Source organism: Phasianus colchicus, chromosome 1 (assembly GCF_987193195.1).
Source record: "Phasianus colchicus chromosome 1, bPhaCol1.hap1.1, whole genome shotgun sequence".
Lineage (NCBI taxonomy): Eukaryota > Metazoa > Chordata > Aves > Galliformes > Phasianidae > Phasianus > Phasianus colchicus.
In genome coordinates this window covers 181,538,036-181,561,868 of record NC_143436.1, presented here as the reverse complement: position 1 = coordinate 181,561,868, position 23,833 = coordinate 181,538,036, and the positions used below count along the sequence as shown (strand labels likewise).

Here is a 23,833-nt window from a genome sequence, read left to right as displayed (position 1 = left end):
ACATGTTGGCATTCTGGTAACACAGTCATGAGAGCTGCATGCAAACACAGAGAAAAGACATTGAAGATTGCTGGAGATGTAAAATAAAGCATTGCTCTCATTACACACAAACTGTGAAATTTAATCAGGCTTCAACAAAAAGCTCTCATTTTTGTTTAGCTTTTAATTTACCTGAGTTGCTGAGCCCTACAGAACAGAAGAAGGTTAAAGGAAAATGTTACAGTTACACAGACTGAGCAGAATTGTTAAAGTCCAGAACCTTACAGGTGGTTTCCAGTCCTGCAAAGGCTGCCTTTGTGATCTCACACAGAAAACCTGGATGTGGTTGCCTCAGCCTCACTTCCTGACATGCAGATACCACTGTAGCACACTGAATATGGCTACATTGATATTTCTAACATAATTCCCTATGACTTTGATGGAGGTTCAACAATCGTCTGTCAAAAGTGTATTTCTCTAACTTACCAGAACACAAATTGCAAGCAGTACATCATCTTTATTTCTTTTTTGATACTTCCATACCTGAGGGTACTTTTTATAACACGTCTTTTAAAAGCACATTTTTAACACCATCTTCAATGTTAGAGGGGCATAAGACTTGCGGTTCTGATCTTACAATTTGTTGTTTTTTTTTCACTGCAGCCAGAAACTATCGTACAGCCAGTATCATTTAAAACAAAATCTGAACAGTACGATTGCCACAATCTTAATCATAGCTTTGAGAAGAGGTGCACAGCAAGCCTTTGTCAGACAAGAGACTGCTTGAATCGGTGTCAGCATTACCAACAAGAAGAAATGTGCTCTTTGCCACTGAGTCTCTCGTAAGCAAATTCAGTGATACTGAGAAAATGTATTAGTTTACACTAATAAGAGTGGTTGTATGCAGCTTTTTCCTCATCAGCATTCAGCACTCATAACACTTAATTCCAGTTTCCACTGATGCAGGCAGGCATAGACCTGCTCAGCAGCTGCTGCTGAACTGTCTCTATCTTCATAGTGCAAAAGTGAACAGGTTTTTCACCATATTGTCAGGTGAATATTTGCTCAGTGTATCATTGGCCTGGGTTTCTGTTTTCTTTGACTCCTTAGAACTCCCTAGTTTTATGCATCATTTTCTAATACTTTTTTTTTCTCTTAATGAATTACTTCAGGATATTTCTATCTGCTTCTTACTGAGAGCAGAAAGTTCCATAAACCGTAGCTGAAGTTTATGTTAACTTCAGAGTGACTCAGCAGCACTTAAGAGATTTTAGGGCAGACTGATCATATCAGTGTAGTGCCACTGTGCTACTCAGCTACTAAACTTTGTGTGTGTCAAAGAAATCAGTGAAGAAACAGTAAAGAATGTTATGGTTTAAGAAATGTCCTTCCCATTACCACATGAAACCCATCTGGCTCCATGGCATGAAGGAGAAGGTGAAGCATTGTCATTAGTAGGAAGTATCCCATCTCTAGTACTGCTCTATTGTGAGAGAGGGAGAGCTGACAGCAAATTCCAACAGCTTACCCATAGTGAGCATTCCTCTGATGAAATGAGCAGCTGCGACAGCCTCCAACTCAATAACCTCAGCCATACATGCAGGCCAGCCATCTTACTGGTGCCTCAGTTCTCTCAGGCTCTTTGGAAAGCAATTTCTCAGTCCCAAACCAAGGTTGAATATCAATAAACATGGTTCATGTCTCCCAAAGTCTCTGTATGACATGTGCCTGTTGTTCAGCAGCATCCTGGCCTATGTAATCCATGGTGACCTACCCATATCAAAGAAAGTTAGGAAAAGTCCACATGAAGTCAATAAAAGTGAAAAGAAACCAATAACTTATAGATTGCAAGGTTCTAAGTTATACTTTCATGCAGCCACCTATCTAATAATGCAGTAGATTTAGAGGTAGGCATTTTTATTATTATTTCCCAGAATTTAGGTCTGATTCACCTTGGGAAGATCAGACTCAAGTTGTCAATACCATAATGGTGGAAACTGAAAGAAGGTCAGGCTCAAGCTGCTGCTTTAACCTCTCTGCTTTAACTGTTTCAGCTCCTCAAATCAAAACAATTTTTATCTCTTTTTTCAGCTGCCGGTCAAAGATCTTTGTGACAGGCTGTATGCTGTCAGCGCCTCTGCATTCTGTCAAACTAACAAATAGTGCATGACTTGGAGATAAAATTCACCCACTTTATCCACTCCATATCAAACATAACACGAGTTTCTTTCCGACATTTCACATCCAGCGTTCAAAAGGTCCCAGATGAAGATATAAGATTGTGATTTGGAAATATGTGAATTTCTATCCTCCTACAGCTGGTTTATAGCTGGACCCTGGAAGCCCGCAAATAGAAACACATTTAACTCAACTGTAGGCAAGCTGACTTCTTCTGTCTGTAGGAATGAAGCGAGCTGTGTAACTCATGGGTGTGAGGTTCTTCCAGTCTTGTCTGCAGAGGACAACCACCTGTTTTGCCTCCTCACCAGGGTGTGCAGTCTGAGCCTCAAGGCCTGGTGGTGTCAGCTGGGATGTGATCCAGGCAGGGCCTGGGTGCTACACAATGGGAATCAAGCTGCTGATAGCACATACCTCATGCCTCTCTTTCACAAGCAAATAGTTCTTGCATCCAAGTGCCACTTTTGCCAAAACATGTAGAAAGGATCGCTAGGAATGTCCTGTAAACACGTCACACCACACCTTAACCCGCAATTACAGGTATAATTTCACCATGCTGAAGGTTCATTGATATAGATTAGCAAAGTTTTATTTTTAAGTGTTACTCAAAGGGAGCAACTCTGGTAGCACAAGCCATGTTCAATTTATTTTTCACATGAGTAGCTGATGGAAGTAGAGGGCAGAAACATGAAGGGTTCAGATGCACAGAGCCACAGATGCACATGGGCACACAGGCTCAGGAGTCTTGGGGATGGGCTGGCTGGCCTCAAAGGTCCTCAGAGATATAGGGTTCTGGAGCAGGCAGCATCCACAGCTTCAGCTCAGAGAGCACAGAGACATAAACCTTGTTAGCGTCACCTTTATATTAGCTGGGTTGTGTGGTGGAGTGTCCCAGTGCTGGCTGCACTGCACACCCCACCTCAGCTCATTTTGGGGCTGCAGCCCCTGATATGAGTGTTACATGCAAAGCAAAGCTCTCTTCTGTTGTGAGACCTGGCCAAGGGCCACTCCTCCACACCATGGAGCTGCACAAAACACCTAAGTCTGCGTCGTGTTGTCCTTATCTAGTCTCACACTTGTCACTGCTTAATGCATCACAGTAACAAACCAGTCAAGGTACAAGAAACTTGCTGATTACTGTCCCACAGAGTTGCAAGAGAAGCATAGGTTCAAATACGCTCTCACCCACCATGAACAGTTAGTCTTATAGTTGCATCTGTGACTGACATAACAGAGGAAAACAGCCAGCTGCATGAAAGAAACCACTGCCCATCTGCTCTGCCTGCCTTTTCCTGAACAAAGTGCCCATCAATAGGTGCCTGCTTGCTGCTGTTCCTGGGCTCTCTGGAAAGAGTGCTGAAGCTCCTGCTTACCAGGCCCTAATGCCCTCAGCAGCAATACGAGGCCTGTAAGAGTCATGGAATCACAGCATCATGGAATATCCCAAGTTGGAAGGATCGTGGAGTCCACAGCACCACCCCAAATCCAATCCCAGTGTCACAGAGCGCTTTCCAAACGCTCTCTGAGCTCCAGCACTGGGGCCGTGCCCACAGCCCTGTGCAGGCTGTTCCATGCCCACCGCCCTGTGGTGCAGACCCTTTCCCTCACCCCCAGCTGCCCTCCCCTGACGCAGCTCCGTGCCGTTCCCTCGGGCCTGTCGCTGTCACACAGAGCAGAGCTCAGCGCTGCCCTTCACTCCCTGTGAGGAGCTGCAGCCGCCATCAGGCCTCCCCTCAGCTCCTCTGCACTGGGCTGAGCACATCCAGGCACCTCCGCTGCTCCTCACACATTTTGCCCCTCCCCCCCCCCAGCAACACCTCGTTGGTGACTGCTGTCCCGTGCGGTCCCGAGGCTTTAGCAGAAGTCAGAGGAGACACGCTCAGCACATTTATCACAACATGGTGCTGAGCCGAAGTTCCCGGAGGCAAAGGAATTTCCCAGGTGGGCGCCTACACCGGCGGTATCGCTGTGCCACAAGGTGCAGGCGCTTCACAGCGGCCCGCTAAGCGCAGTTTCTTGCACGTCCCTCTCGTCTCCCTCATCATTTCTCTCGGGCACTCATCATTTCCCAGGCCAGTTAGCAGCCCTCTCCTCATCCTGCCCGCTGACTCTCCCTCTCCCTGTCCCTCCTCCCAAGCCCACCCTCCCTCCTCCCCCTCCTCGTTCTCCCGCACCCCCCGGCCGGCTCCCAGCCAGCCGCCCCTCCTTTCCCCCGCGCCCACACGATCCCGTTTCCCGCTCCGTCCTCCAGACCTACGGCCCACCGACCCCTCCCACGCCACCCGCAGCCGGAGCGGCCCGCCGCCTCCCTCGGCTCCTGCGCGGCGGGGCGGGCCCGGCGGGCGGCACCACCCCGCGGCTGGGAGGCCCCGGCGGGCGGCCCGGCCCCGCCGCCGCAGCGCGGCCGGCCGAGGGCGGGCCCGGCGCGGCGGCGCGGTGCTGAAGGGACAGCGCCCGCGGGGGCCGCCGCCCTCCCGCCCCGCCCCGCCCCGCCCCGCCCCGCCGAGCGCGGGCGGCCGTCGGGAGCCCCGGGAGCGGGGCGGGGGGACGCGGCCTCCGCCCGCGCGTCTCGGAACTCCCCCGGTCCTTCCGCCTGCCCCCGGCCGGGCCGCGCGCGCCCTCCGCCGCGCCCATGCCGGGCGTTGGGGCGATCGGAGCGCGGTGCAGGCACCGGCCGCGGAGGAGTCCCCGCGAGAAGCCCGAGGCGAAGCCGGGCGAGGCCGGGGCCGCCATGGACGCGGCGATTTGGATCTACCAGTTCCGGCTGATCGTGCTGGGCGACTCCACCGTGGGCAAGTCGTGCCTCCTGCACCGCTTCACCGAGGGCCGCTTCCCCGGGCCGCTGCACTCCGACCCCACCGTGGGGGTGGACTTCTTCTCCCGGCTGGTGGAGATCGAGCCTGGCAAGAGGGTCAAGCTGCAGCTCTGGGACACGGCGGGGCAGGAGCGCTTCAGGTAGGGGATCCCGCCGCCGCCGGCCTCCGGCACGCCCAGCGCCGCAGCCCCCTGGCCCCGGCGCCGTGCCCCCGTCCTTCCACACCGGCCCGGGGGCATTGCCGTTCCCCGGGCGCGTTTCACTCCCCGCCTCCCTGCTGCTGTACCCCAAAGATCCCTGCCTGCTGCCCGCCTGTATTCCCACCCTGCTGCCCGTCACTCCCACCCCACCGCAGACCATCATTCTCACCCCAGTGCCCACCATCACTCCCATTCCATTGCCCACCATCACCTTCACCCCATTGCCCATTGTCACTCCCACTCCACTGCCCACTATCACTCTCAGGCCACTGCCCGTCATCATTTTCATCCCACCACCTACTGTTACTCTCACCCTATTGCCTACTATTGCTCTCACCCTACTGCCCATTGATTCCCCTCCTAGCTTCCTCCTCCAACCTTCCCCTTCTCAGCTGTTCTTTCCCTCACAGTTCACTCTATTAGGTTTGCCCTAAAGTCCTGAACCTAGCACAGCAAACACTCCCCAGCATCTTTTCTTTCTTCCAGCTGGTGATCCTCACTTTGCTCTCCATTTCTTACGTTGTCATCAGAACTCACCCTTCCTACTGCATTCCTGCTCCCTCCCATGTAAACTGGAGAGGCCAGGCCACCTCCCTTCTTTGCTCCTTTTGCAGCACCGCAGCACTGTGAGCACCAGTGCAGCCCTGGCACTGCCAAAGCCACAGGAAAGCAAGGGAAAGTCCCCTCCCAGGGTTGCTTCTGCCTTCTGCACCTGCCTGGCACAGATGACTGCTAGGAGCCTTCGCTAATGCTCTGGTCATTTTCAGTGTAGCTGAAATGCTGCACTGAGAGCCAAATCCTTTTCTTTTTTTCTCCTCTCTGTCACAAACAGGCAGTAATTTTAGTTTGGGTTTTAGTTTGGAGGTTCAGTAGATGTGAAATCAGGCGAAGGGACAGCCCAACTATCCTGATACATGCCTAACCCACACTCTTGTTACAGGGTTTAGCAATAGGGTTGGAATGGGTCTCTTACTGATGAGAACAGAACCCTTTCTGTTCTCTGTCTTCCTCTGCAACAGTTGTGCAGATGCTGGCACTCTGCTGGAGGTGGGATTTCAGCCTCTTGCCAGGGGATGCGAAACCTTTTGTTCAGGCACTACAGTGAAACAAAAAAACTTTCTCAGGCAGGCATGAGTCACAGGCTTACATATCTCTGGGCGGGCAGGACTCTGAAGGGTCAGCAAAGAAATGAGGTGATCATGGCAAGCTCTTAGCATTTTTCATCCTCAGTGCTTTCCAGCAAAGAACGTGAAATACTTGTAAACAAGTGACTAAGGAAGTGTGATCTCTTCATTTTGAATTTGCTGACAAATAGCCGGGATGGCCAATGACAAGGCACTTGGCTGAAAAGAATGCAAATACGGGGTTTTGCATACATTTTAACTCAGATGATAGCCACTGTGAATGCTCGGGGGATATGCAGTGATGAGTCATGCACTCAGCTGCTTTAACATCTACCTCTGGTGTACATCTGTGTTTTTTTAATACCTAGCAGTTACAAACTGGAGGGAGCAGTTTTAAACATCTGTGTTTGTTTTTCTGCTAGGAGCTTCTTGTCAGTTGTTGTAGCAAATACCATAGCATTTACTGTGAAGTCTGTTTTATGCTTGCTCAAGAAAACTATAAATATTTTACTAAATTATACACTACAGGTTAAAAACTTGCATATTCTGTTCGCTGCTGATGGAGAAGACTGCAGATCACAAGCAAGGATTGTCTTGGGGAAGAACTAATTATTCTGAGAAGTAACCTAATTCTGTGGAATGCAAAGCAGTTTGCAGCTCAGATTTCCACTTCTGCTCTGGTTCACTTGTGCTGGTACTTCACATGGGGGCAAAACCCATCTGAAAAGCCCCTTGGGGAATTCCCAGTGTGCAGTGCAAAAAGCTGGCTGTGTAACAACTCCCACCTCTTGGGGCATCAGGGACACACCCAGGGGACAAGTGAGGGGGGACACACCTGCCATCACACCGTCCTGAAATACAACACTTATTTTCTTGGGGAAATTGTTTTGGAAAAGTTCTTACCTGTGTCTAGTTAACTGATCCTACTGTATTTGAACTGGATTTCATGCATATTCTTAGAAATAATCCTTAACACGCATTGTTTGCATTACTGATCACATGAAGTAATTCTTAATGCTTCCACAAGAAGGGTAAGCAAATGCAAATGCTGGTGTTGGACAGTTTTCTTATATTGAGCTCTGCCAGTACAGTTACTTATTGCATATACCTTGATAGCAGTGAGGCATCGCTAAACAGAAGCTCCCGTTGTGCCAGCTGCAACAAAATGATCAGTGCCTCCAACAGTTTACTAGAACAAGAAGCTGCAGACTTGGTTAGTCCTCGGGTCTGTAAGAGACTAAGGTAAATAAGGGATTCACCCAGTTCTTCTTAAGGTGCTTTTGAGGGAGGTTAGCTGTTATTTAGAGCAGTCCACTGCTTTGGTCAATATGTGTCACATTGTCTGCTTTGCTGTGATTTGTTTGTTTTTTCCTGTATTTAAATTCAACACAGTTAATTTAAATAATGGAACTGAGTTTATGAGGCAGTGCTGCAAAGATCAAGAGTTTATTTCAGGAAATTAGAGACATACTACTATGGGGATTCTTCAGTTAAATTAACTCATGTTTTAGTAGACCATTATATTAACTAGGTACATTCTGTTTCTAATACATTCCTTGAAAATAAAATTATCCTTTTTCTTCTTCCTGAGGAAGCTACATGTATTTTCAAACTTACTACCATTGCAGTGTAGTCTTTAGTCCTGGAATAAAAGTAATTCAAAATTAGATAAAGCTTTTAGAAAAAGTTTGGTTCATCTGGTAAAGATCAGTAAGATCATAATGAGAAGAAAGACTTTGACTGAATTAAAGTCATCCTAAAGTCACAGGCTGATGTGATTAATACATCTTCTAATTGATTTTCAGAAAAAAAAAATTACTCAGTGGCCATCCATATTTAACAATGGCATGGGAGTACTGTTCCAAGTTACAAGGAACTTTGTAACCTATATGTTATGTGCAAGGAGGGCGGGAGAAAACAAGAATTGCCTTTTCAATAATGCTTGTATTGATTTTTGTACCTATCAGACAAAGATGATATAATTTGTTAGGTATTTAACATGGATTGTAGCACACCCATCATGAACAGGTTGATGCGAGGAGTGTGCAGCCACACAAATCCCCATTCAGCTCTACAGAGCAGGAAAGCTGCTTCCCTTCACGTACTGCAGCCACAGGAAGAAGGCAGGCTCCCTCCTGAAACAATATCAGCTTGCTCCTCTGACAAAGGCACACACAGACAGGCTGGTTTGGGCACATCCATTAACTACGGCCTTGAGAAGGGAGGGTTCAGAGTCTCCCATGACAGAGGAGGAGGGAGAAAAGGCAGCAGTGTCAGGCTCAAAGCAGCAGAAGAAAAACAAAGCGCTTTAGGCAGAAAGATAAGACACGTGAATAAAGACAGATGCAGGGCTGGGCTGAAGGGACCAGTCTACTTTCAATCAAAGTCAAAGGCAGATTTGCCAGGTTCCTAATACACAGTTAGTTTTGCTTCCCACATCCATCCAGCATCTCCTCTGAAGGGTCTGCAGTAAGGGCCTGCAGACATCATTGCCACCTTCCCCATTTTAGAAGGAAGGCTACTGTTTCAGCATTACTTTTTCACCTGATCCCACCCTGTCCCTAGCTGAAGGCTTTCACTCTGCTAAGTGAAATACTCTCCTCTCTCTCCCTTCCCACAGAAAATGAATTATGGTGCTGCCAGTAACACATTGCCTTCCACAATTCTAGTTTTAAGACATTCAAGTAGCTGAATCAAAATGTTCTGTACACAGGAAGACATTATTTCTAGAATAATTTAGGATCTGCATGGAAATTACTGGAGCAATGGAAATTTGAACATCCTTTATGTGTAAGTTGAATGACATCAAACTTCACCTGTCACCAGCTCCTCATCCTGACCTGAAGAACTTGCAGGACCGTGAGGTTTATTCTCCCCCTAAGAAAATGACAAGTAATGGAGTTAAAAACTTCAGCTTGCTTTTAGAATCTGATCTTTCAGCATTTATCAAAGAGTATAGTGATATCAGTGGATTCCCTACTTGTGAAAGAACAGAGGGCCAGTCTGGTTTTGTCTAAGGTCTGTGCTTGGTACCTTGTTTCTCATAGAGTCTTTGAATTCTCCAGAGTACTCTGCTAGACTATACTCAATTTGAGGGATTTCCTGAGTGATGCAGTTTGACTATTTACTAAACCCCATCAGCCTCTTGTTCAGTGCTTATTCGGTCTGCTATGGAATACAGATAGCTTCTTTGCATTCATAACATCTTTCCCAAGCAGATCTGCAAGCCCACCAGCTGTTGCTTGGAGAGCCCTTTTTTTTGTTTGTTTATTTCTTTTGAATCTGATTCCTAGCTATATTTGGCAGCCCTGGGCTTTTGTACTTGAAGGTTAGCTGTGGATATTTATCTGCTCTGTCTGGGGCACTCATGATTTTGTATACCTCTGTCATATCTCCATCAAGTTTTCTCTTTTCTAGTCTGCAGTGCTGTAGCCAACTCAGAAATCTTTGCTTCCTGGTCTTTATGATCACTGAGATAGTGCTTATGCTACAGGAGAAAATGCTTCATACTGAAGGTTTTTCTTTCAGCTGTCAGATAAAGTTTGCTGAGGAATACCTTTTTAAAACACATCGACACAGCAACACGTGATACAACATAATTCCATATAAAAATGTTCAGTAGATGATATGTTGCTTTTTCTGTACTAATTTTACTTCAACTGCTCATACATTTCTATGGCATAAATATTATCAGGACAGACATTTTTTTCTTGAAAATTGGTTAGGCTGCTTTCCACTGTTCCAAACCAGATCCTGTTTTTGTCATGCATTTTTGCTCCAAAACCACCTGAGTTATTTTGATTTATTCATCTATGTTTGCAACTTCTCTACTGCCAAAAAAAAAAAAAAAACAATTAAGAAAACCTGAAACTGATCTTTGTGGTATCTTTATTCAATACTTCACAAAATACAACACCCTTTATTGATGGTCACTTTTCATAGCCAGGCTGTTGGAATCAATCTGAGGGTAAGCTCATGTGTTCGCATGCAAACTCTTTGCAGACATGTTCTGTGGCCTGTTGCTGGGAACGCAGAAAAGACCTTTCTGAAATATTTGGAAAACAAACCCTCCCTGTTATCTAAATAACACAATTTCAAATGCAGTTTGCTGTGACTAAATGAAGTTATGCTGAGAAATCTAAGCCTTATGTATCTGTGTGCTTACCTATCTGTAACGTGACTACTGCTCCTAATTATACTTCAGTGTTCAAACTGTTAGAAAGCGCTCTGTGAAACGTGATTAATTGAAAATCAGAGGGAGCTCCTTTAATGGAAGATATTTGTTATTCTGTAGAGTTAATCCCAATTCAAAATGTTCTGGAGCTGCATTCTTTCCGTAATCATATGATGAAATAGTTAATTCTTGAACTTTATTATTATTTCAAAAATGACTGTTAATATAGATTTTCTACCTCATTTCAGTTGGAAAAACGTATACATGCACACTTGTTGTAACTAATGTTTGTGTCCAGTCCCAGGTAGGTCAATCGTTCTTTAAAATGTCTCTTCTCACCTTTTTCATCCTGCCTCACTGCTAAGATGCTAAGATGATTAGAGACCTAAAATCTTTTTTTTTTTTTCCCTTCTAGAACATATTCAAAATCTTTTCAGAGGAAGGATCTCCTTCCAAAATTAATTCTAGTGAATGGTCTGGAAAAGAATGAGCTGAAAAGTAGAAAACATCACTGCTCTTGGGAGTTTCCTGCCAAAAAAGAGTAAATGCAATTAATAAAGAGCTTTTCAACCTCCACATGAAAGATCTGTTGGAAGCAGAATTTGTTTTGTCCATGCTGTAACAAGTTTGTGCTCAGCTCAGCCAATTTTGTGTAGTGCTGCTGGGGGATTTCCTTTCTCAGTATGTTACCTGATGACCTCTGCAAGCACAAATAACAGGGATTACCTGTACAGTTCTTGTGCTCAAACAATTTGTCCATAAGGAATACAAAAGGATTCAGGTTTCTGGATGTTGGCCTACATATTTTGTTTTGAAATAACCAATTAGAATGAAGTTAAATGAATGTTTGTGTGAGACTGAATGATTCGGAGGTTAAAGGTAACAAGCATTTGACAAAATATATGTAAGTATTATTTTGTGAACACGTGCAACAGTTTGCTAACAAAGAGTGTTTTCAGAATACTCAGCATTCAAAATTGGCACTAGAAATGTTGATTTCAAGAATGTTTAGAAAGTGACTTGAATATAAGAAAAAATGAAAAATGAGCGTTTACGTATGGAAAAGTTAATAAATTCCAATTAATTTCAAAAAAAGCGAAGATATTTCATAAACTTGCAGTGGATTTAAAAAAACTGCTCCATGGAAAAGTATCCTGTTTACAAATACAGTGAAGATGTATTTTAATTTTCCTTTTTTGTTTCTTGTTTTTTTCTTTGCAGATCAATCACACGATCTTACTACCGCAATTCTGTTGGTGGCTTGCTGGTCTTTGACATCACAAATCGACGATCTTTTGAACATGTGAAAGACTGGCTGGAAGAAGCAAAAATGCACGTACAGCCTTTTCAGATTGTATTTCTGTTAGTTGGACATAAATGTGACTTAGTGTCACAGCGTGAGGTTACAAGAGAAGAAGCAGAAAAACTGTCATCTGACTGTGGTATGAAATACATAGAAACCTCAGCAAAAGATGCCACAAATGTCGAAGAGTCCTTTACAATTCTTACACGAGACATCTATGAACTCGTAAAAAAAGGAGAAATCACAATACAAGATGGATGGGAAGGTGTTAAGAGTGGCTTTGTTCCAAATGTTGTACATTCATCAGAGGAAGCTGTAAAGCCCAGAAGACAGTGCATCTGCTGAATTTGTAGCATGCCAAAGAGCACATCAGGTGTTCAGAAGATGACGCCAACCTAAAACCAGAATAATAATTCTGAAACAATATTAGATCATGACATAGCTGAATCACAGAATGGTAACTTGCTTTTGTATCCTTCCGTCCAATTCATAACTTCATAAAATTTTAATTTTTTTTTTTTTCTTTTAGAGAGTACAATAACTGTGTGATCTTCAGGAAAAGAAATCATATATTGCTAAAGGAAACATTAATCCTATAGCGAGACACACTGAAAGTGCAATAATCATTAAGACAGCATCCTCTCTTGGGCTGTGTATTTTGAATAGAGTTTAAAATCAAGCCTTGCTAGGTGAGGATGAGAGCTTTTTACTTTCATTCATTCTGCCTTAGTTTTGGACAGGAAAATATCATACCTTATACTTTTTTAATGCGATTCTTTACTCAAGTGCAGCATTGCTTATCAACATTAAAGTTTAGTATATTGTAGAATTTCATAAGAACAATAACTAAATAAAGCAAGTTGAAAGAATGTTCCAATAGCATGGATATGACTTTTGATATGACTATGAATACAAGCCTTACTAAAGAAAAAGAATGTTATAGAAAAGGTGATTTATTTGTATATCAAAAAGGGGAATAGAAGCAATGAAATTTAACAATGAAATTTACTATTGAATATTTTCTGAATTACCAGTGAAACTAAATGTTTCATTGTTCACATACGATCCAGCTGCTTTTTGAGTCCTGTACGAAACAGGTTACCCAACTACTTGAGTTCCATTTTGGAGGCCAAATCCTCAGCTGGATAATGATCATAGCCACACCAATACTTAAAGAATTATGTTAATTTACACAAGTAATTTCCAGAGTAGCTTTAAAAAATAGAACTACTTCTATCTAGAAGTAAAAATAAATGTTAAAGTGCTGCAACCCGTGGGGTTTCAGGGTCTGAATTTTAGCAGAGTAAGGATTAGTTTGGTCTCAGCCAGTAAATGTAAATAAGGGTTTTAAAGCCAAAACTGTTAGAGTGTTTGAAGAGGAAAGGATTTCTAAGTTAATACTTGGCTACAAACAGTAAAGCTGGAGAAGCACTATTCTAAGAGAACAACACACAGTAGCTTTTAATAACAATAATAATAGGAAAAATCTGTGGTCGTGTAGCATTTTGCTGAGCTTGAGGTCATCTTCCTACTACTTCTCTGAATATAACTTACAGTAGCTTTACACAAACTATGCCCTATATGTGTAGCACTTAAATACCAAATAAGTCTATGTGTTTTTTATCACTAGCTCTATAATAAGATGACTTGATCTCCAGAGTTGATAAGCATCCACAGTTTATCTGGGCATACTCATAACCTCTGAACATTAAGTCAGTTATCTTCAGATGAAGATATATCAGGCTACAGTTCTCTGTTTTTGACACCAGAGAATAAGTTTATCTAGTCTTAATTTTTTCTTCAACAAACGTAGGATCAGTTTTCCTTCAGATTACTTTAAGTCCTTTAGCAATCCTTTTGTAAATATGCCATGGCACTAATACAAGTTGTTTGATTCCAGTTAATTTATTCATTTAGGGCTACTAAAAGTATTGACTTCAGAAGGAACTGAAAGGTTAATTTTTCAATAGCCTGAGTCTTACTTTCACTGAGGCCCAGTTATACTGTCATAGAAGGGTACAGAGGCCTTAATATAAACAGGAATCAGCCTTAATTCATGAGCAATTAAAACAGTTAGCTAATTCTAGTCACACCGTGCCACAGAGCAATTGCTGTGAGTCGGATTCTCTATTAAACTACACTATTTAGTCATTTACACCAGTTCCATTTTGATTTGAGGGCAGTTCAGGCACTCTTTAAGCAAATGTAAATGACTGCAGATGCCAAAAGCGAGTGAAGAATCAGGTTGTGTGTGTTTGATACTGATTACCCTATTGTACCAGGCCCATGTTTGTATCTCAAAAGATTTCTTAGTTGCTTAAGAATACAGAATGGACCGGTGAATAAATCAGAGGCTTAGAAGTCAATAGTCTCAAAGCCTACTTCTGGGTCACTGTGTGTTTCTGAGCAAGGCATTTAAGTTTTCCGTGCCTCATCTGTATCTCAAAAATTGAGATAATTGTTCTTCCTGGCATTCACAAGGGCCTTTGAGACCTAATCTGACTGTGTGATCTCTGGTCTGGGCTCTTTTCCGTGTGTGACATCTGTTGTAGAGTGTTTAGCACCATGGGATGTGGATACAACTTTTTTTCTGCCGTACCAAAAATAATTAGAGATGAAAACAGCTATATAACTACCAGGTATTGCTATTGTTACAAATCTACATTTCACATTACTTTCAAGTTAAAATCTTTACTTTAAACTTTTCTTCCTGAATACTCTGAGCTTTACATTCTTTGTGAAAAAATATCTGTGTGTGTGGAGCTGGCAGGGAAGGGACAGGGAGAAGAGGTGAGGGGAGAGGAGGTATGCACAGAGAAATAAACAGTCATCAGAACAGAGCCTTAATGATCTCAGCTGTGAATGTTGTACCTGTAGTGTCACATTTATTGCAGTGGGAGTAGAATTTTAACCAGGTAAGGAGCTGGTATTGCCAGTGCAACAAGAAAAGAAATTCACTGCTTTTTAAAGTACTGTGCACATAGTTGTCTTATTTGTAATTCCTAAAAATGTAGATTAACATGTACATTCAAATGTTGTCTATCTTGATGATGTATTAAACCAATACTGCACCTTCTCACTACACACTTGCACTTAATGAAAATGTCTGATAAACAGGTTACTTGCTGAAATATGTTGTTTTGCATTCATAGGCTTTGCAATAAGTATGTAAGTAACTGCTTGAATACGCTGCAGAAGAGATGTTCAGTGCATTTATTTATTTTTTCCCTCAAGGAAGGAACAATATGATGCTTCCCATTAATACCAGAATGAAATTTCCAGAAATTAAAGAAATCTCTTTTGGCAACCAAGTTAAGACACAGAAAATATTTAAAACAAAACAACAACAAAACCCTTTTACAAACTTAAGTTTGGTAAATCCAGTTAGGAAAAGGAAAAGCCTCTGAAAATAGGAACTTGTTTCTTTGTGGATTCACAGACACAGCAGATGAATGGATATCAATATACTATTTTTGTCTCCTCAAATGTTTAGCTTCATTGCTTTAAGTTTGATGAAGAAGAAGTCTTCCTCTGCTCATTTAAATACTTCACACATGAATTCTTCAGATATTTTAGCTTGCTTATAATTCTGTCCTGTGTAGAAAACACAGTATAGCTACACGTTTTAAGAGTCAATCCAGGAAAAACATTTAGAAGTAACTTACATTCATAGCATTCATTTATGCCTTCATGATGGAATTTACCTACTGATTCAAGTCCACTATCTATGATTAAATTCCTGGTGGCTGCCCCATGCTCATAGAAAAGAGCAGAGGCTTGATGGAGCAGCCAAGTACACAGAGTTGCTGTGCAGAGACCCCTCTGCTACAGCCAACCTGCACCTGGGACCCAAACTGCTTGTCTTAGAGCAAAAATGTGTGGATCCACAGTGCTCACAGGCACTTCAGTCCCAGTATTTCAGCTCCCTCATACTGTACATTCTTCCTTGCTCTCTCTTTACTTAACATCTGGAGAAGCAATTTTCCCCTAGCTGTAGACCCAAGCACGCAACATCATCTCCTCCAAGTCTCCAGCCTTGCTTTTCACCCTGGCACAGCCACCTCAGAAGCCTCTGTTCACACTGAAAAGAAAGGAGGGCTGAAGTTCTCTGCATGGGCATGGAAGGGGGAGGACTGCCAACCACAAACGTGCTGGGTTGGGCTGAAATAATTACGCATCAAACCACAATTGTCTATAGCTAGTGTTTGCATTGCTCATTTCTCAGAGTCCAAAGACAATCTTTTATATAAGTTATTGGAATTATAATTCTACAAAAGGAATCTAAAATATACAACTCTCTGAGAAGCCTAGTAGATAGGGCTATGCAAAAAAAAAAAAAAAAAAAAAAAAAAAGTTTCTGATAATACTTTGCAAATTTTAGCTGTATGCAGCACTATTTACAATGCCTATATTTCATAGAATCATAGAATCACAGAATGGCCTGGGTTGAAAAGGACCTCAAAGATCATTGAGTTTCAGCACCCCAGTTATGTGCAGGGTCGCCAACCACCAGACCAGGCTGCCCAGAGCCACATCCAGCCTGGCCTTGAATGCCTCCAGGGATGGGGCATCCACAGCCTCCTTGGGCAACCTGTTCCAGTGTGTCACCACCTTCTGTGTGAAAAACTTCCTCCTAATATCTAACCTAAACCTCCCCTGTCTCAGTTTAAAACCATTCCCCCTTGTCCTATCACTATCCACCCTCGTAAACAGCTGTTCCCCCTCCTGTCTATATGCTCCCTTCAAGTACTGGAAGGCCACAATGAGGTCTCCCCAGAACCTTCTCTTCTCCAAGCTAAACAAGCCCAGTTCCCTCAACATTTCCACATAGGAGAGGTGCTCCAGCCCTCTGATCACCTTGGTGGCCCTCCTCTGGACCCATTCCAAGAGCCCTCCATTTCTTAAGATTAGTAATAATCTTAATTAAAACTGGAAGGACTTGATTAAAAAAAAAGCATCTTTCTGACCTCAGAGAGAAAAATGAATATGGATGCATGTATATCTATGTTCCAGCCCATTTCTAGTAGTAATTCAAGGCCTGGGGTTAGCGACAGGTTGCTTGAGGCTTTCGTCCGAAAACCATCTCTCTACCTATGATGTCATTTCACTCAGTAGTACTTCCTTCTCCATGAAGCAAATATAGATGTGGAAAAGCTGGATTTTACTATTAAGCATGGCAGAATTGTTTATCATGTTCCAGAGTGCAGATCTCATGAAAGTAATGCGACTGAAGACATGCCAGCACAGTGTAACATCAAGACTATGAGGTTGTACAGGTTTCTGGAGATAATTTGCCTTGCACAATACTTAATTAGTGGGAATGCAGCCTATGTGTAAAGAAAACTACATCGATTCTGAGAACTCAAAAATATTTTTCTATGCAGTGACATGGAAGAGCTGTACTCACAGAGCTCCTCTCAGCAATTGTTCTCCTTGGAGCTGTTGCTCCCACAAGCAGCCACTGGAACAGGAAATACAGAAATCTACTGCTCCCCAGGAGCAGTCAGCCACCGGGAGTGCCTGGGTATCAATCATTGAGGCACTGCACCCACTTTGCAGACTTCTTCCCATTCCATCTTCTCTCTTGCAGGTCTTCTTTACAGGAAGGACACCAGAAGTTGTATTTGGCTCTAAGGTAGGACAGTCAATAGGATGAGAGCAACAACTACGATTTTTAAAGTAAGTACTAAGGTACTAAGACTAAAGGGAGAAATTAAGGCAAATAGTTCAGTTATAATCCTAGTAATAAAAAGCTGCCAGGGCTGCACTGTTCTGCTGCACTTGTGAGGACTCTCAGTTTTGGTTTTCAATGTGAAGCAAATAGAATCATGGAATCCTCAGAGTTGGAAGGGATTTTTAAAGGCCATCTAGTCCAGCTTGCCCGCAATGAACAGGGACCTCTGCAGCTCAGTCAGCTGCTCAGAGTCTTGAAAGTGTGTCCAAGGAACAGGCATTCACCACTGCTCTCGGCAACTTGTTCCAGTGCCTCACCACCTTCACCATAGAAGACTTTTTCCTTATATCCAACCTAAATCTTCCCTCTTTAAGTTTGAAACCATTTCCCTTTGTCCTGTCACATAGTTCAGCTACTTAATCACATTTTACATTGATTTCCTATTTGAAAATAATTACTGTTTATTATTAAGAGGAAAAAGAAACAAGCCTCCTCCATGCAGATTATTTCTGTCATTTCCCTTATGTCTGGCCAGCGTTAAACACAATGAAACTTGCTTGTTACACCAAGGCAGAAGCTTAGAAGCCACAAATCTCTGTTCCAAGTTAGTCAGACTACTGAAATAGCAACTCCATTTATTTTACTGGGACCTTTCTCCAGCCAGTTCCCAGTGGGAAACAGTGTCTGCCTCCCAGAGAATTTTTAAAACAAAGGGCAGACAGAGCTCATTGAGCACTGAAAAGGAGTTACACATGTAAGCAAGTGTCAGAAAAGCAGCATATGAAATGGCAACTTTTCGTGTTATATCCTCTCACATACCACCATGCTTCACAAATTCTAACTCCCTGAGTACACTGAGTGAAACGGTAAAGTGTTGGATAGTATCCTATCCAAAAAAGGATAGGAGAGGAAAAAGTAGATCAGATGTAATTCTCTGCAGCAGTCCTCTGCAGCCCTGTGCCTGGGTGTGGAGCAATGGCCACATTTTGTCTAGTGCACACTGTGTGCTTCTCCCCGTCTCAGAACTCTTCCTTGGCAAAGCCCTCCCATAGCAACTCTGCAGCATTCCATCTAGTCCTCGCTGGGACTCACAACAGAAAGCACAAAGGTTTCCACTGAGTAAGATGTGAGGGAGTAACACTGTTGTCTAGCAGTGTATCAGAGAATAACAAACATCAGGGACAGAGTTATTTAATCTAAAGGACAATGTCAGCATAAGAATGAATGGTTCATCCGGAGATGCACAGGGCAGGTGATTCTGGTGGTGCTGAGATGATACCAACATCTTAAACAGTGTTAAGTGGCAGCAACAGTAATCACCTCAACTCCCACAAGGCAGGCAATTTTTCCATAACGCTATTGTAATCAGCTAAAAGGGTGACATGAAGCCCAAATAGTAAACACCAGAAATAAAAGTGTTTCCTTTGTTGTTAAAGTAGAAACGCAGAGGAAATTCCATGTGAAAAGTTTGGTCACCAACATTACTTCTTTTTTCAGCTACGGGTGCAGGTGTCTGTCTGTCCTCACCTCTTTAAAAGAGCTGTCTTCAGAGACTGCCATGGCATAGGTCAAGCTAAGGATCCTGACTGCCCACTGCAGCAATCAATGACACTTTCCTGCTGAAGGAAAGAACGCAAGATCTATTATCCCTACTGAGCAGATCTAGTTTGAGTGGAGAGGAGAATAAAACTGACTAATCACCCATCAAATGCTTATTTCCATTGTGGACTAAGTGCAAATTAGAAGAAAATATGTTTCAGGGAATTAGATGGGAGCATAGCAGTGCGTATTTCTCTCTGATGCAGCTCACAGTCAGCAGGTTTGCCCCTGGGCTCAATTCACTCCAAGCCATCTAGGATATTAGGCAGGTTATTCATTTTACTGATCAGCCAAATCTTAGAGAGCTATCACTAGCAAATCATTCTGAACCCACAGACAGCTCCTGGATTAAATGTCATTCACTCCGTATTTTACAATCCATGCAAAGTATATAAAACTGTAGACCATTGTACCACCATATACTAATCATAAACTAGTATCTTCATTACCCTCAGAATGTAGTAATAGTCCATTTACAGCAGAATTAAAGCAAATGAGGTAAGATTATGTAACACTTTTTTACTTTCAAACTGCCCCAAAGTGGCACTAAAATGCCACGAAGCAAAACCATGAGGCTCAGAGATGTCTTTATTTCCCAGAAAGTAATGTACAGATTAAAAAAAAAAAAAAAAAAACTATCATTATGTAAGGCGTGTGAAATGAAATGAAATGAAATAATCATTATTTTTAATATCTGTTAGAATCTGATCTCCCAGAGCTTCTTATTTATCATAAAATCATAGAATGGCTTCAGTTGGAGGGGACCTTGAAGATCACCCCCCAGACCCCTGGCATGGGCAGGGCTGTCCTCTCCCCAAGCTCAGGCTGCCCAGATTCCCATCTTATCTGGCACTGAGCACCTCTAGGGATGGGTATTCACAGATTCTCTGGGCAGTTGTGCCAGTGCTTCACTGCACTCTGAACAAAGAATTTTTTCCTACTGTCAGTTGCTGATAAAGTTGTTCAGAATCAATTGTTCAAGTGTTGTTCAGATGTTCCTTATTCCTAGGCTGGCACCACTCACAGCTACTGCATGGGAGCGTATCAGGGCAGAGTATAATGTTCAATACTTGTACTCAGTGCTTTCATCACCACTCCTTCCAGGCCAACTGCATGAATGTTACTGCTGTGGCTGTAGGACCTCTAAGGTTGCCTGCAACAAACAAGACCACAGAAAGTACTTAACTGTTGTTATGTTGTGTGTACTTATATTTTTGTGCAAGTAAGTTTGCATTAAACGTGCAAACATGGAGAAATCCATCAGGGTGGTGGATGGAAAGGGAAGTGGGAGAGGAATAGCAGGCTCCTGCCCATGCCCCAGCCCCTGTCACATCGCTGAGCTTTCTGTTTCCATCTAGACACCCTGCTAAGGCTGGACTTAAAGATCATATCATAGCTTATCATAGAATGGCCTGGGTTGAAAAGGACCACAATGATCATCTAGTTTCAACACCCCAGCTATGTGCAGGATCACCAACCACCAGACCAGGCTGCCCAGAGCCACATCCAGCCTGGCCTTGAATGCCTCCAGGGATGGGGCGTCCACAGCCTCCTTGGGCAACTTAAGATCTCCTTAAAGAAACAAACATAGCTTTAAAAAATAAAAAAGCAGGGGTAAATAATACAATAAAGGACATCTTGGCCTTGTATATTTTATAACAGACAAGTAGCATTATGGAATAAATCACTTTAAAACTTAGTGCTATGCAGTTATAAAATTCTAGTGATTTGCATCGTGGTTTTGTACTCTAAGCTTTGAATCAAAGAGAACCAAGAGGAAGTTCTTTATGGAGTACTATTTCTGGCAAATTTCTGTGGGTGTTTTTTTGTTTTTTGTTTTTTTTTTTTTTTTTCTGTGTAAACGATTTAATTTCTTTCACAAAACAGTTGAAAAATAGTGCCACCAAATAGTGGCATTATTACCAAGCACGTACTTAAAAATTAAGAGAAGTGATAGAAACTAAAAGGAAAACCAAATCTCAAATAATTGGAAACAGTCTCATTTTAAAAGAGCTTGAGGAAAAGAGGATAAACCAGTTCATGGAGTAGTGGCCAGAAATGTCTGCCTCCATGTCACAGCCTACAGAATACCTGCCTGTATCTCAGCTTCTCTGGTTCACAGACACAGGTACCTGTAAAGCAGTACTCATGCTGTGGCTGACACACACGTACGCAATGCACACATTCTACAGACCTTGCCAGTGACCTCATAATATCAGCACTGCTGTGGAATATGTACACAATGGAAAGTGTGTAATACACTTCCATCTGTATTATCTTGTTATGTATGATACGTACAATTGTATAGTTGCATGCTTTATATATACAATGAATATTGCATATATACTTTAATGAAAGTTATATTTATTCTACATAACAGCAAAGAACAAAAAATTAAAGACTAATTGAAATATCCTGAAACTGGAAACTTTGTCAAACAAGAAACTTTAGAGTACCTCTGTGTTACTTCTCAGTTAAGAGAAGGCCTTAATTAGGCTATTTATTAATTTAATAAGGCTGCAAGCCTTATTTAGTCAACATTACCTAAATTTTCAGAGAGCACAGATTTGTTGAATGTTTTCTTATAGCTTTTCTATAGGGCTAACGACTTTGGGTCTCTATGCCTTACAGTACAAATTTATCTTCAAAACATATCCTTCACTGTATGCCCCAGAAAAGGCTCAGAAAGCACTGTCCTCCCCATTTCCCCATGAGAGATAGACCCCTTAGAGAACAGAGCTGTAGTCGTTAGAAGCCAGGAGAGAGGCCCAGTGCTTGATGTCTAAGGCTGTATCTGAGGCACTTCTTCCTGTGTACTGCTCACACTGACCCCAGTGGTGGCTGTGAGCCTCTTGTTCTGCCACTGCCCTTCCAGATAGACAATTAGAAAGTCATCAGTGTTTCTCCTGGTAGCTGAGGAAAAAAATGATAGAAATGAAGGAATGGAGGAGGGACAAGAGGCCTTATAGAGGGATTTGGATAGACTGGGGCCATTGGGCAATAAGCAGTGGCACAAAGTTCAACAAAGGAAAATGCTGGGTGCTGAACCCAGGATGGAAAACATCGGACGCTGGCAGACTGGGGCAGAGTGGCTGCAGAGCAGCTGAGCAAGAAGGGACCTGGGGGTGCTGGTGACAACAGCTCAGCACAAGCCAGCAGTGCGCCCTGGCAGCCAAGGGGAAAACCACCTTTTGGGGGCCATTAAACACAACATAGCCAGCTGGTCAGAAGAGGTGATTCTCCTGCTATATTTAGTGCTGGTGTGGCTCACCTTGAGTATTGTGCGCAGTACTGGACTCCACAATATGAAAAGGATGTTAAGGTGCTCGAATGCATCCAGAAGAGGGTAACACAACAGGTAACGGCTGGAGGCATGTCCTGTGAGGAGAGGCTGAGGACATTCAGCTGTCCAGTCTGGAGAAGAGGAGGCCAAGCAGAGATCTCACTGCTCCCTGCAGCCCTCTGAGCAGGGGAAGCAGAGGGAGGTATAGGGCTGTTTCTGAGAGCACAGAGCTGCACCAGGGGAGGTTCAGACAGCACAGTAGGAAAAAAATGACCACTGTGAGGGTGGTCAAACACTGGAACATGCTCAGAATGGTTTGGGTTAGAAGAATCCGTAAAGCCCATCCAGTTCCAACTCCTCACCATGGGCTGGTTGCTACCCAGCAGCTGAGGCTGCCCATGGTCCCACCCAACATGGCACTGAATGCCTCCAGGGACGGGGCACCTGCAGCTCTCTGGTCAGCCCGTGTCAGTGCCTCACCACACTCTGAGTAAAGAATTTCTTCTGACAGTTCTAAATCTCTCCTTTTTTAGTTTAAAGCCATTCCCTCTTATTCTGTTGCTATCCTCCCATGTGAAAAGTCAGTCTTCCTCCCAAGTATGAGCTCCCCTCAAGTAGTGGAAGGCTGCCATGAGGTCTTCCCGGAGCCTTCTTTTCTCCAAGCTAAACAAGCCCAAATCCCTCAACTTTTCTTCACAGGAGAGGTGCTCCAGCCCTCTGATCATCTCTGTGACACTCCTCTGGACCCGACCCAACAGCTCCACATCCTTCCTGTACCGAGTCCCCCAAGGCCCGGGAGTAATATTCCAGATGGGGCCTCACAAGGACAGAGTAGAGAAGGACAGTCCCTCCCCTCTCCTGCTGCCACCCCCCTGCTGATGCAGCCCAGGATTCTGGTGGCCTTCTGGGCTGTGAGCACACGCTGCTGGATCACGCGCAGCTTTTTGTCCACCAGGGTCCCCAAGTCCTTCTCCACAGAGCTGCCATCAATGAGTACTTCTCCCAGTCTGTACTCCTAACTGGGATGTCCCCGATCCAGGTGCAGCACTTCGCACTTGGCCTTGTTGAACCTCACTGTAGGTCAACTTTTCAAGCCCGTCCAGTTCCCTTTCCAACTTCTGCTTGGTGGAGAGGAACAACATCAGCCGCGCTTTGGCACAGCGGGGCTGCAACCATCCAAGCACCCGCCTCTGTGCACGGGGGGGTGGGTGCTGCTGCACACCGTGTGCTGGTGGCAGGGCTGGGATGACAGGAATCCTGAGGTCAGAGGAGAATTGAAACGTTTTCTTTAAGACACGTTTTGGATGAAGGATTCCTTTTTACACAGAAGACTAAAATTATGCCTCCTATAGCCACACGCTGAAAAACCCCACCCAGAAGGTGCCTAAAACCACACGTGTCTCATCGAACAGAAGAACCGTGAAGTCGAACGCGTTCACGAAGAAAAGCGACCGCCTCTCCGAGCGCCTTCAGGTCGGGCCGCGCTCGCGGGGAGGGGCGACGG

The 23,833-nt window shown here is 43.7% G+C and overlaps 1 protein-coding gene and 1 long non-coding RNA gene across 7 annotated transcripts; one reads left to right on the top strand and one right to left on the bottom strand.

Moving 5' to 3' along the window:
- Window positions 1–4,686: 4,686 nt before the first annotated feature.
- Window positions 4,687–14,912, top strand: RAB39A (RAB39A, member RAS oncogene family). Its single transcript, XM_031606177.2, has 2 exons — window positions 4,687–5,112; window positions 11,692–14,912. The coding sequence occupies exons 1-2, from the start codon at window positions 4,790–4,792 to the stop codon at window positions 12,116–12,118; spliced, it is 750 nt and encodes a 249-aa protein (XP_031462037.1). The 5' UTR covers window positions 4,687–4,789; the 3' UTR covers window positions 12,119–14,912.
- On the bottom strand, window positions 12,080–23,787 carry LOC116237188 (uncharacterized). Of its 6 annotated transcripts, XR_016463403.1 has the most exons (6): window positions 22,318–23,787; window positions 21,142–21,959; window positions 19,988–20,199; window positions 18,975–19,066; window positions 17,181–17,403; window positions 15,046–15,367 (listed from the first exon to the last, which is right to left on the bottom strand). It is a non-coding gene; the product is annotated as an uncharacterized LOC116237188 (long non-coding RNA). The 6 variants fall into 6 exon arrangements; XR_016463404.1 differs by lacking the exon at window positions 15,046–15,367 and adding an exon at window positions 12,080–12,168 and having other exon boundaries at window positions 21,142–23,787; XR_016463402.1 differs by having other exon boundaries at window positions 21,142–23,787.
- Between the last annotated feature and the right edge of the window lie 46 nt (window positions 23,788–23,833).

Excerpts from the sequence above, each read along its gene's own strand:
- RAB39A (XM_031606177.2), top strand. The coding sequence starts at position 4,790 with ATGCCGGGCGTTGGGGCGATCGGAGCGCGGTGCAGGCACCGGCCGCGG. Across the intron at positions 5,113-11,691 it reads GCGGGGCAGGAGCGCTTCAG|ATCAATCACACGATCTTACT; the intron begins GTAGGGGATCCC and ends TTTTCTTTGCAG.